The 14,161-nt window shown below is 42.8% G+C and overlaps 1 protein-coding gene across 1 annotated transcript; it reads left to right on the top strand.

The window, feature by feature from the left end:
* Positions 1-228: 228 nt before the first annotated feature.
* On the top strand, positions 229-13,708 carry egln2 (egl-9 family hypoxia-inducible factor 2). The gene is made up of 6 exons (XM_005720878.1): positions 229-538; positions 1,232-2,699; positions 10,382-10,501; positions 10,753-10,889; positions 11,718-11,785; positions 11,917-13,708. The coding sequence occupies exons 2-6, from the start codon at positions 1,470-1,472 to the stop codon at positions 11,967-11,969; spliced, it is 1,608 nt and encodes a 535-aa protein (XP_005720935.1). The 5' UTR covers positions 229-538; positions 1,232-1,469; the 3' UTR covers positions 11,970-13,708.
* The last annotated feature ends 453 nt before the right edge of the window (positions 13,709-14,161 follow it).

Raw genomic sequence — 14,161 nt, 5'->3', positions numbered from 1 at the left:
TATACTTTCGAGTCAACTTTTCTACATTCTGGTATTGTTTAAATAAATATTAAAATCTTTGAATAACATAAACGCATTATTTTCTATAGTATTTTTCTTTCCTCTCACGGGCGGTTTATGTTATTGCCGCTGTAGGTCGGCTATAGTAGCAAGTAGTCACATGGCCGGCCTGCATGCATGTAAACGGCAGTTGGAGCGAGACACAGAGAGAGAGAGAGAGCTGTGGGAGGAGGCGAAAGAGAGTAGGGGTGGGGGGAGGCAGACACAAACTGGGGGCGCTCACCGACACAACGGGGAGCGCTTTTTTTGGGTGTTTTGAGGGCGCCTGGCGGATCTCCGGGCTCCTCTTTTCGCCCCTCCGCCCGGTTTAATGTGTCAGGCCGCCGTTGGCTGCCCTCGCCACCTGGATATTATTTATAACCGACAAGAAAATTGGATGGGACGGACGCACGAGCTAGACAATCCCGGAAATAACATGCGTACTCTCAGCCTGTCACGTACGCTCGCCGAGGATTTGCATTGCTGTAGGCTGCCGTAGGTAAGCAGTGGATTGTGCTTTCCCGGCGAGAAATTTCAACGCTTTTAGACCCCATAACCTGCATATTTAACTTATTTAATACTCTGTGGGACGTTTTTCTTTTTTAATGGCGTTCAATAAACCAGTTTAGTCTTTCACTCTTTTTTTCAAGGAGCACTTAACAATAGTGGTGCTGCTAAGTTGGTAATGAATGGCAGACAAAGACGAAATATAAATAATTTAATTGGTGTTTCGTCAAAATTTAATACACTTCACGATGTCGAAGCTTATATTGAAAGCTCCTTTTATAGTGCTCATTTTATCCTATATTATATTTTTATTATTTTCGTGTCCATTGTCAAGGTGGTATAGCCCAACTGTGTGTAAAAGTGACTTGTTTTGACCTTCCTTCTTTGTAATGACTAAAATCTGGGTATAAAGCTGCAGTAAATATTAGCCTGCACATTTTTTCATTTTCTTTACACTGATAGCATATGCTTAGGATTGTATTTTTAAAAATGTATAGGCTGCACTGTTTTCTTGCTCCCACTTAAAAAATACTACGAGTAGGCCTATAGAAATACCGCATATAGCCCAAACTAGGAGTTTGTTGCACCACATAAATATTAGGAATTATTTACCTCAGCTCGCTGTGACAGGTGGTCTGCACTGTGCTATTAATAGGTCTAAAGTGTATCGTTTTGCTCTTCACAGAAATGCCCAACACACTCCCAGAATGTATATATAAGACACGGAGACAAACAAACACGCTGCTTCAGAGTATTTAAACCGGAGAAATGGGAGGAATCAAAGGCAGCAGAGGAGGACTTAGTCATGAAACTTCCATCGGTTGCGCCAGGGATCTTCTCCCCCAGAGAGAGCAGCAGCGGCTCAGCTAGAAAATGAGTCGAGGACGTGAAGTACGTGCGCATCCAGCAGATGACGAGATGAAATGGAGAGTTTGGAACAGACGGACCTTGTAAACCCAGCCCGCGGATCCGTCGCAGTTTCACACAAGCAGGACAGAGGAGCGAACAGCAGGCAGTTTGTCAGCGGACCGACAGAGATTCACCACACGCACCGGACGGACATGGGGCTTAATGGCTTATGTGCGGCGCCGGTCGGCAGTCCAACCGCGGCGGAGTTGCTCGCGGATCTAGCCTCTCAGACTGACTCCCCGGGAATCACCACCCCAACGAAGCAATGCAAAACCGGCGTGCCGCTCTACAACGGCGGGGTGGTGTCGCCTTCTGCAACTGTAGAGGGCAACCACTCAGGCGTTTTGGCTCAGACGCCAAATGGTTACCCTGCCCAAGTAACGGGGGTGGAGGGGCAAACGGAGGGCCCCGGGTACCCCCTCACCAGCAGAGCCTGCCTGATGGAGAACGGGGACTGGACTGCTCATGAGAAGCACCCGTCAGTAATGCGGAGACTCAATGGTGACTTAAAAACCAGACAGGCACAACAGCAGAAAAAGAGATGTGGGGAGAATCGGGAGATTGGGCCAGAGACTGTTAGCAGCCAGAGCGTGGGGTCACCTGGACCAGGAGGTTCTATGGACCCAGTATTCGCTTCAGGGGACTCAGACTGGAAGCGGAGAAGGTTGGTAGAGGGAGGCGTTGCAATCAAATCCACAGAAACCAGCAGAGTGGCTCGAGCAGTCGCCCCTCTCTCAGTTGCTGTCAACTGTGGCAACAGTTCCCATTCCAACCAGTTGGCTTCCTTAACCCACGCTGCCCCTCATAATAATCAGCACAGTGGGCACAGTAAGGTGGCTTCTTCAGGCCTTTCAGCTGCACCCGGGGTACATGCTGCCCGTAACCCACCACTTCCTGCAGGGACTGGCTGGTCAGCAGAGCGCATAGCCAAGCAGTACATCGTCCCTTGCATGACGTATTATGGGATTTGTGTAAAGGACAACTTCCTGGGCTCCCAGCTGGGCGACAGAGTCCTGGAAGAGGTGGAGACTCTAAATCAGAATGGGAAGTTTCGCGGTGGGCAGCTGGTGAGCCAGAAGAACATTCCCTCCCTTAACATCAGGGGCGACCAGATCGCCTGGGTGGAGGGGAAAGAGCCCGGGTGCGAGAACATTGGAGTGCTGATGGCTCACATAGATGAGGCCGTCATGTACAGCTCTGCCAATGGACAGCTTGGGAACTGTGTCATCAACGGACGCACTAAGGTGAGAGGAGTGGGGGAGGGGGGTGCGGGTGAGAGGTTTTAAAAGAAACGTGCCAGAGAAAACTGAGGACAATAAAGGATGCCAGAGTAGAGCGTCAGTCTGACCTCATTCAAGTTGTGCTAGGCTGTCTTGTCTGCCCTGCTTTACCTTCTGTAATGCCGACATGTGGGTAGGCAAACACACACCATCGCACCACATGGGGGGAGTGCGCAGGGCTCCTGCTGATAGGATGTCAAGATGAGCCCTGTGTTTGTGGCACATGCGACAGGGAGGGGCTGCAGTCCTACTCGCACTAGGTTTAGGCCTGCCGAAGTTTATCTCCCCGTCCTAGTCCCTGCCTTCATACCTCTGGCACCCTAAAGAAGAAGAAAACAAACTCGGAGGCTGTATCTCCTCTGCCATCGCTTTATCTCTGCCAGAATTTTCTATCATCACTGTGACCCACACAAACATGGCACTGGCATGGCAGAGGAGTGTTTGTTTTCATTTTCCTTATCTTATATCTCATGCCACGTGAGCAGCATATTTTTTTCCCCCTTATTTTACTTTAGCATCACTACGGGACCACGTGACCCAGTTTTTCCATTGATATTTTTCAGACACAGTGCACAATTATCAGAGTGCGGCCCTCAGGAATGAGCCCCAAAATTACAAAATACTTCCCCAATAGTTTGGAAAAACATTGTAGAAGAGCAAAGAAAAAAAAAAGAATTGAGCTTTGTTAGTCTTTTTCCATGTGTTTATCTCTGTGTATATCTGTTAGGGGCACTGTATATGCTCTCCCCCCTGTCTGTGTTTTACACGCCAGTCTGGGCTGGGTTTTTTTCCCTTTGTTTTTTTTTTGTTTTTTTTACTCCTGTTGAAATGCGCAACCTGTTTTATGTGGAAAAGACGTCCAGGATGGCTCTTGATGTTGACCAAATGTGATCTGATCTGAAAAAATAGACACATTAGTGCCCCGCATTGGAAAGCTGTTGCCTGCAAGCTGGCAACCACACAAATCTTTGCAGCGGTGTAGCAAATTAGCCAGCATTTATCTTTATGTCTATGCAAAATACAACACACAGATGTAAAAAGTTGCTTGAAACCATGTCAAACAACTGTTTTGTTGTTTGACATAATAAAACATGGATGGCTGGATATTCTTTTTTCACCTCTATTTCCATAGTGCTTCCTTCACAACCTTGCTAACTCTGCTCAACTGCACATAGCACCCTGCCCTAAATGCACGTCTTACCATTTACGTCAGCTTGAGACTGTGTTTAAACGAGGTCTGTTGTGCTTATCTCACTGCAGCCGCCTTTGCTCCCTTAGACTTGGGCCGACAGCGCTGCTTCAGTAAAGTGAAGCCACTTTAACATAATGCCTGAGCAGAGCTGTGTAAGGGTAACACATGCCCAGTTTTCCACAATTACCCCCATCCCTGCACTTCAGAGTGCAAAAACGGTAACAGTAAGGTCTTGTGCATTGCTGTTGAATGGCATTCTGCCGTGTAGCCTGTTTCACATTAGAAAACACTCTTTATCTTTTGACACTTTAAGCTGCAGCTTACTTTCATGACAGAAGTGGATTTATCTTTGAAGTCAATAACGCATCGAAGGTGTTACTTCGATCTTGAAAACAACAACAACAAAAGAGCAAACACTTAACCCTGGAAACAGTATGCAAATCTTCAATGCAGAACTTTAACGCTGTAAATGTAAAATGTGCTGATTCCAGTTTCTGCAGTGCCATGAAATTAGGAGGACAGTGAGTCCATCTTGGTTGATCATTAGATCCCACTGTTTTATTGTGAAGGATAATACATCCTTCACATTGTATTGTGTTAACTTTTACCTACTTGGTCATTTATTCTCTCTTAGATGGGATAACAAACCGAGTGACCCCTTGGTGAAAATGTTCGAGACCTAAACGGCAGTTGTTCCCAGGCCAAAATCACACTGTGCGCTCTTGGTGCATAAAAATAAAAGGAAAAGGTCCGTGCTGCATAGTACAAAATGTCCTGACGGGGTGTTTGTGTGGATTAGTGCGAGAGACAGCATTGCAATAGGTGCAATTGTGGAGTGAGCATGAAAGAAAGAGGAAGTGATAAGGAAAGGAAAAGAGGCAGTACAGAATACAGATACATGGAAGGGGCACCGTGTGGGTACTGTGGGGTATGTCCTCTCGTCTCATTGTCCAGAGTGCACTTGTATTTTTTCCTTCTTCTTGGTGTTTTGTTCTTCTTCTCGTCTTTTCCTTTTCTCCACATTTCCATTTCCCATGTCCTTTACTCCCTTTCTCCTTTCCCGTCTTATCAAGCCCCTTATTTGCTACTTGGGCAAAATATTTCCCTGCCGTTACCTTGGTAACAGGCCCATACAGAGTAGAGCTGCGCATTGTGTATGAAAGAGATGAGGAGAGGAAAAAGAGGGCCTGGCAATGCCCAAAATAATGCCGCACCAGCAGTAAGTAGCACTTTTTTCCCCCAAGCCTGTCTACTGTTAGTCAGCAGAAGGTCGGTTTCGCTGCCTGTGAGAACGTAGGGGGGGAGGGCAAGGATTATAGTGTTAACAAAAGGAATGGTAATGTAGTTTACATGACCCAAGGTGATACTGGGAAAGTCTCAAAGATAAGGGATGGGTTAGAGGAGATGTGAACGTGCAGTGGATCAGGGGGTAAAGGGAAGACAGTGATGAGTAAGCGAGAAAGGGCGATGCAGCAGAAGCTTGGCATATTAGGACTGTCTGTCTTCTGCAGTAAAGTGTCCTTAGATGCCCCTCCTAGAGCTCAGCAGTGCCACCGTGCAGGCAGGAGCCAGAAGCCATATACTAACATGCAGGCTAGTCACTGAGTTCCTAGCATGGATGGATGAATGGTTGGATTTTCAGTTTTTAAATCAATTTAATTTCCTTTCAGATAATCTATGGTAAATAGAACCAGATTTTAGTTTTAACAGTTAACATTTGGTTTCCCTTTGATGACAAGTTGGTGTTTATAAGGACGCTCGCCTATCATTTTGAATGCATCTTAATGTGATGCAAGATCCACTACTCTAAAGGACCCAGGCTTGGTGCATAATATGTGGACACTGCAAGTGGAGCTGCTAATTTTTTATTTAAAAAAAAGAAATAGTGTATCGTGTACATGCAAGTGCTAACACCTACAGAAATAGTCGTTTGACTGTGTTGCTTAGGCTAATATTCAGGGCTGACTCATACATAATGAGTGCAACTGTGGCTATAGTGTGACTGACTCATAAGGGCACAGCCTATGATCTCACCATTTTTTTTTTTTTTTTTTGGTTTCCTTTGTGTTATGTTCACACAACCCCCAGTAATATACTGTTAACACTAGAGGCTGTTTATTATATTTGAATTTGATTGTGTTTCTAACCATTTATATCTTGTCATGCGGCAATGTCTCCAAATGCGATAGTGCTGTGTTGATGTGATTCAGCTTTAGAGGCTCACATTTTGTAACCTTTATGACAAATTTGCTTTGTTTTTTTTAATTAGGCGAGGGAAAGAGGGGTCTACCGCCTCTTTCAAAACACTCACAGAGTTGCAGTGAATCCAGAGCCTGGGCATGTTAGCAGATATTGGCTATTCTTGAATGGGAGAGTGACGCTCACTTGGATCACAGTATTGCTGGTTACGATATGCTGCTAGGGAACAATTATAGAGTTATTGTTTGAACTCACCTAGTCCAGGTCACACCCCTTCTCACACACTCTAAAACCATCCTTCAGCTTATATGAGCAGCAAACTAGATGTGAATCTGGCTAAGCAGCGGGCCGTGACATCAAACTGGAAGGACGGCAGAGATATGAGCTGGGAGTGGCAGAGCAGTTCAGCCTTATTCCGTTTTATTCACCCGGGCTCTTATCTCATTCTCAATTTGGAAGAAATTAATAATCTCTTTTTCTGCCTTATATGAAATCTCCTGCTCTCCCGGCTGCTTCTGAGTAATCAGTTTTGAAAATGGAGCAAAAATACTGTGCTGCTTGACAGTTAGTGACTCAGCAGGTCTCAACTGTGGAATTGAAAAAGATTTGTTTTACCGAAGAGTCCTTGAGCAGCTCCAAACATTCACCATCAAGGACTTGTTGACTTTGATTCACGTTTTCCATTCATCCGAAAGGGCTCAGGGCTGCCACACGGCAAAATGTGGTGGAGCTTGAGGACTTCTTATGGCCTGCTAACACACTTCTCTTATGTTTTCATAGCATAGAGTTTGGGAGACATGCACAAGGCTTGTGGGATCCGCAGGGGACTTTAAAATAGTAATGTTTGCAATCGTAAGGAGTAACCGATCTGTGCAGTCTATATCTGTTGCAGCAGATGAGTAATATGACTCAAAGAAGATTTTAAAACAGTTTACTTCAAGGTTAACGAATCCTGAAATGTTTATAGAAACATAACTACCACCAAAACCCAGACTGAAAACTTTTTGTTTCTGAAATTCTCCTTAGCGTTTGGAGTCATCACAGTCAACTTGCAACATTTTCGCTGCTGTGCGTCACACGCATAAAAATGCCTTCCCTCTCTTTTACTCGATCACCTTGGCAAACGGCAATGCCTGTATTTGTTCAGCCATCCCCTCACCCAGCCCCACCCCCCACCTCCACCATAATTCCCTTTATCTGAATATGCATGTGGCATTGGAGTTTATTTTTGTTCTCCTCCAGAACAGCTTGTTCTGCCTGCCTGCCCGTCACCTGGGTATCTACCCAGAGCTGCCATTAGAGCATTAATGCTGGTCCCGGGCAGGCATGTGGTTGGTGCAAGTTAGACTTGAACTTACTGAGGGCAGAGATGAGGAGGTGAGGAGGGCCAGAAATGACAGATAGGATCAATCTGTGCTGTTTAGCTGACCGAGTATTGTGTGTCTGTGGGTGTCTTTGCAACTGACAGGTGTAGACTGATGCAATGTGGATGTATATGAAACTTATTTGAATACTATCGTTGTGTTAGAAAACTTTTTTTTTTCACCTCAGGTAGGTTTAAAGTAAAAAAAATAAAATAAAATAAAACAATAACTCATCTTCTAAATTATATACCCTTCTTGTGTACGCTTTGATAGCCACAGTGTATCAGTGTGTGTTTAATGTGCTTATGCTTCAGGGCTAGGCCTGAGGTGCCTGATGCGGCATATCACATGTTAATTGTGGTTAATTACAGCTGTTAAGACAGTTTGTGGGCATTTATGGGGGAAACCATACTTCCTCGAATACATGCACACCCAAAATATTTACACTCATTGTTAAAAAAAATCAAATTTGTCATTGAGTATCAAAATGTCTGGTATGCCATTTTCCCGTTCTCAATAGCTGCGATTCAGATGATCACAAACTGCCTACCAGAATCCACTCTGCTTCAAAGATAGCTGCCATTAAAATAAAACTACTTAAATTATACTCATAAGTATTCTAAACCTGAATAGTTTCCTTTTTGAATTAAGTCAAAACCAAAGTATACTTTTATACAGTTTGCTGTCTGTTTAATGACAGAGTGCATATTTATCCTTTGCACAACAGAGCAGTTTCTTGTCTGCACAAAAGGGCACGTACCCCCACAAGACCGATCAGCTGTTATCACTGTGGTACAAGGTCAGCAGCAGAAGGTAATATGTGAACTTGACAGTGACAGCAGGGTACTAAAAGTAGACTCCTGTCTGGTATTTTCTTCTTCTTGTCACTGTTAAGCATGAAGATGTTGCCAAGTCAACAAGTAGAGGTCCTAAGGGTTAGCACATCAAAACAAACGATCAGTTGTTCAAAAAAAAAGCTGAAAATGACCAATTATAAGGCAAACGTTCTTTTTTTTTTACTCCTCAGCTGTAAAAGGCTGACGGGCTACTGTCACTTCACTGGATGGGTGGCTTGGACAACTTAGTTTATGACTGCGATAGAATTCACAGAATTAGAGGCGTCATAGGAGCTTGAAATGATGCCATAAGTATGTCTACTGCACGTCATGGATACGTTTGAATATCAGTGACCTCAACCCCAAAGAGTCAGAGGTCATATTTTTCTGAAAATCTTGTAAATGCAATAACTAAAAAAGGAAGTCACCTAAGATTGAAAACAATGCCATTGGTACATCTAATAGAAATCTCAAGACGAGTTCTAATCCTGGTGACTTTGACATCAAAGTCAAAATATAACCCAAGAGAGTGCCTGGTTCTCCTGGAAATTTGTAAAAGGGTGTTGTTGTTGTTGTTTTCTCTTCCCACTGTCATCGAGTACTTGCTCAAAGGGACATTTGATTGTTGGGAGCTTTTTCTGTATTATTGTAGGGACTCTGTTGAAATAAATTCTAAGTAAAGCGACACTTCTGATGATCATAAGCAACACACCCAAATATCAGTTTTTCATTTTGTACAATTAGTCTGCTCATTTTGACACGGACACCGTTTGGCAGTCTGAGTCGAGAAGAAGAGGTCTAGAGGTTAATGAGCGCTAACTCTGAGCACTGGTCAGTAATGAGAGCAGACAATTGTTGCCAAGCAGAGTCACACAATCAAGCTCCAGCAAGAGGAGCAGGAAAGCATGCATCAAAGCTCTCCTCCACAAAGTGTTACAGTCACTTTTGAGTTTCACAAACAACACTAGGGCAGGTGTGTTTGTCTTAGAAATCTATGTGAGCAGGCTTTCATTTCCTAAGGGTACAAGTTGCACACTGTAGTACAAGAACTTAAACGATAGCATCAGCTGAGTTAAATCAATACTGCGGCATTGCAGAAGCTGTTAGCAATGAATAATAGTGTTGCTCAGCTGAGCTAAAGTGATGCGCTGACTCGTATTGTAAGCTTTGCTTCCCATGCAGAACAGTATAAGTCAGGACAATGACAGTATCTTCTTCTGTTGTCAACCTGGAGAGATAATAATGAAATCGTTACTTTACACGCTGCCAAATGCATCAGCCACAATCTCCGCTAGCAAAAGCTGATGTCAGTGAGTAAGTGAATCAGCTATAGATTTTTCATATATTGAGGAGACTTAAAGCCAGAGGAGACAGTTTGGAAAGTTACTGAAGCACAAATATGCCCCAGTTAATCTGAAGAATATGTCACACAGCCTTGTATGTATCATATTTTGGCACAGCTCTATTTTTTAGCTTAGAGCCACGTGGCCCTGTAGTGGCCCTCGTCTGGAATGCGCATTGAACGAAGGACTTTTCACGCAGGTCTCAGTTCCCTCTGTCTCCCCAGAGAAAGCAGTGCTCTCCTGCTTCACAGCCTCCAACTCTCAGACGTCAAGCAGGGGAAATACCAGCGTGAAACCATTGTTTGCAGATCGTTTCTTTGCTGAACTCTGACATATTTCTTTGCTTTACTGCGCTGCCCACTTAATAACACTATGGAAAATATTAAATATTCAAATAGTTCTCATATGTGTGTGTGTGTATAGATAGATAGATAGATAGATAGATAGATAGATATGGTGGTGTGGTTTACTGCAGAGGGTTCGAAAAGCCAAATGTGAGAGATGATTAGAGCAGGAGATGAGGAGGAGGGTAGCTGCATCATTCCTGCACTGCATCACTCGTATCTTCTTCTGCTAGTGGCCGACCTTTCAAACAGTCCTGCCTCTACGTCACAAATATGGCTGAAGAATAAAAATCAAAAGTTAACTCTGTGTTTTTTGTTATAATGGTGTATCAAGTTATAACTAATGATCCCATTTCTTCTGTTTTTAGGCCATGGTTGCCTGTTACCCAGGTAACGGGGCAGGGTACGTGCGCCACATTGACAACCCTAACGGTGATGGACGGTGCATCACCTGTATCTACTATCTTAACAAGAACTGGGATGCCAAGGTACTTTTTTTTTTTTCCACTATTTGTTTCACTCAGTTGAAATGAGAAAAACAAGTTAATCATCATTAGTTTATATGTGCATCTAATGTTATTGCATTATTATTATTATTATTATTATTATTATTATTATTATTATTATTATTATTATTATTATTTTGTATTTGGTAACCCGGGTAAACCCTCAGGGATTCGCATTATGTACTTTGGAAATAAGTATTTCTGTTTCTGTTATGCATTTGTCTTGTTTGTAGAAACAAGGTGGGTTGCTGCAGATCTATCCTGAAGGCAAAAATGTGGTAGCCAAAGTTGAACCTCTCTTCGACCGGCTGCTCATCTTCTGGTCTGACCGCAGGAACCCACATGAAGTTAGGCCATCCTACTCAACTCGGTTAGTAACACGTGCACATTAATTCATGTAAAATCATGCAATGGGTTATTGGCAGCTAACTGTCTTCTGTTGCTCAGTTCTATAAGTACATCATAATTAACATACAGTTTAGGCTTTTTGTGCAGAAACCAATATATGTTTTTATCAAAACTATTCCAGCAGGTTAAAAAAAGATTACATTTATATTTTCCCTTCGCTCCCCTCTCTCTATTCTCATTTTACTTCAGCGTGGTCATTGTCGCTGTCTTTCTACAGTTGATTACGTGTGTGTATAGAAAACTGGGTTTCACATGGGTTGAAGTTTCCTTGATGCTCACACGAGATAATTCGGACCCACTTTACAGACCGACGTAAGCGTTTGCATGTTTACAAGGTCACGTGGCACGTAGCCTTTTACTCTCCCATCTCCTCTCCTCTGCGTCTTGACTGCTGGGGGGCGAGGTGGGGCCGGAGGCAGGAAATATGTGTTTCCTGAGGAGGTCGGTGGGAGGGAGTGGGGAGGAAGGTTCGATTGCAGGACTCGTGCTGGAAAGGCAAAGACATGAGAGACAGGAATAAACAATACAGCCCCACAGGAGAGATGAGAAACAGCAAGAATTAACCCTATGCTGCCTGTGACGTCTGCGGCCTGGTCGACTTTAGTTTTTATTTGTTTCTTTTGTGACATTGTGACTGTTACGACCATTGTGTTCCTGCTTTATCAATTTATAAAATTCACCGACAATGTCTCTTTTTCTTCTTCTTTCCCCCCCCCTTTTTTGAGCCATAGTTCTTTGTCCATAAAAAGATGAGCTTTTATTCTTATTTCAGCCTTTTTGTCTCTTGCAGCTATGCCATCACAGTCTGGTACTTTGATGCCAAAGAGAGAGCAGAGGCTAAAGAGAAATACCGATTGGGTGAGTTTTCTTTTTAGTTAAATGCCTGTTTTTACTCTTCTTGGTTGTGAGCAGCGTTACTTCTTGTTTCATTTGGTGTAATTTGTTGCTGCATGACGATTAATATGCCTTTTCTGTTCTTGCATCCATAGCAACAGGACAGAAAGGTGTTCAAGTGCCTGTCACTCAAAACAGCAGGACATAAATTTCATCTAGTGACTGGAGAGCACTCTCAGAGCATTACGTGCCTTCCTTAACTGTTAATGGACATTGTGATCATTAAGAGAGATGCCGTTAAGCTATTCATCACCGCAGCTCTTCAAGTGTCGGCTGTCAGTCACATCACAGCCCGTGATGTAATATTTTTGCTGCCCTATGACCGGGCTGCTGAAACGTAGAGCACAGCGAGCAGGATTGTATGGCAAAGGTCATATTTGCACGTCGTGGCAGAAGAAGAAGGAAAATTACTCGAGCTTCTCACTGAATCGCCTATGAACACAGCAAGCTGAAAAACATTATTGCAGTTTTTGCCTCTTCAGTTATCAGCGGTGTATTGAGATATCAACGTTTTTACTCTGCTCTCGTGTATTTTTTTTCCCAAGCGAAACACAAAGAGCAAAAGTGGTAATTCAATGGAAGCACAGTAGAAATCAATGCCATGAGATTCTTTGCTCCCTCTCGACTGTAAGACGGTGCCCTTGTCTCATGATGTGGGCAAGACAAAAGAAATGGGCCATGACAACGCAAAGAGTGGCTGTCAGCCACGATGCAGTGGACAGCCGCGCCGTGGCACTCATTCGGTCCTGGCTGAAGGACTAAGTCTTGCATGGGGACAGCTCTACGCCATAGTTTGACACTGTATAGCACACTATGTAGGGTTCATAACGTGTGGGCTCTTTTGCAACAGCCTCTCAAAATGTTAGTGCAGTAAAAACACAAATCCAGCATGAACCTTTTTTTTTTTTTTTTCCTTTTTAAATCTTTAGTAGATACAATGTGTGTGTAACAGATTTTCAAGAAGTAAAGCTGTTCTACATACTTGATGGAGAGTCCTCTGTAAATGACTGAAATTCACAGCTCACATATGAGACAAGAGGCAAGATGTTCACTGACAGTGGACAATACAGGGTTTGAAGAAACAGACTGTGGTGTGTGTGTGTGTGTGCGTGTGCGTGCGTGTGCGTGTGCAGATCCAGCTTGATTCTTAACTGTTCTTAACAAAATGGAAACAACAAGTTACCGTCAGTGTGGATGCTGTTGAACAAATCTACCCACCCCCTTAAAAAAAAAAGAGGCACACAAAAACAAAAGATGGATAGCAAAAAGAATCAATGACTAAGTTAAACTTAGCAGTAATTAACAGAACGATTAATCTCAGTCAGTCTGTGTGCTCGAGACCTTTTCATATACAAAGCACAGAGTAAACATACACTGTATTAATGAACAAACAGCCAGGTGAAAATATTGCCTACTCGTGTGTGGGATTGAGTATTTGTGTGTAAATGTGCACGTGTCCGTCAGATTCCAGTGTCTTGAAGAGGGCTGCAGGTATTCTCTCAGTGTATCTTAGATTGATTGAAGAGAAGGTTGTTTTTTTTTTTAATTAAAAAAAAAAAGCACTTTATTGTTTAAAATTGCCATGCGTGAATGATAGAGGGGGAAAACATGATTACAAATGTAGATTAATGACTTTATGCTGTGTATAATATGATTCATTCAAATGCAATAGAAACTAAAACAATGAGAAAGAATGGAAGCTGTCTTTAAAAAAAAAAAAAAAGTATTTAATTAAAATGTTTCTGTTTTGTACACGAAAATTGTAATTGATCTACTGGGCAGGGGAGAAAAAAAATTCTAACCTGAATTGTAGTTTAACTTGCTTTCTCTTCATCTTAGATGAGCGAGCATCCAGTACATTTTTAAATAAACATGTTTTCCAATGCAGTAATCTCATGTGAACTTTGTAAAGCATTGTGACTATAACAAGTGACTTGATCTCCAAATATCGTATAAATGTGTGCTTATATTAAAATAAAATGTCAAGCTCTTTTTTTCAATGTTGCACACAATGTTCCAAGGCCAGTTCACCAAAGTGAGTATCTGTCTTTACACAGAGAGCATCAGGAAACCGATAACGTGTCGGTCCTTATGATTCATAATGAAAAATTATGAAACTAACTAGCAGGCTCAGTGTTGCAGATTTAAATGTTCATAGGCAAGTTGTTAAGGGTACGCCTGATCCAACAAGCGTCTCTAATTAAAGTTTATTATAAAGCGTCTTTTACAAAGTGCCTGACACCAAAAGAACCTTAAATAGAAGAAAAACGGCTAAACGGATGCTTAAATGGTACAAGGCCAGAGATATGATTACCCAAAGTGTCTTTAGCTAGAGTTTTT

The sequence above is a fragment of the Pundamilia nyererei genome, unplaced genomic scaffold, assembly GCF_000239375.1.
Source record: "Pundamilia nyererei isolate P.nyererei 1_Seehausen unplaced genomic scaffold, PunNye1.0 scaffold00003, whole genome shotgun sequence".
NCBI lineage: Eukaryota > Metazoa > Chordata > Actinopteri > Cichliformes > Cichlidae > Pundamilia > Pundamilia nyererei.
This window is presented reverse-complemented; position numbering and strand designations above follow the sequence as displayed.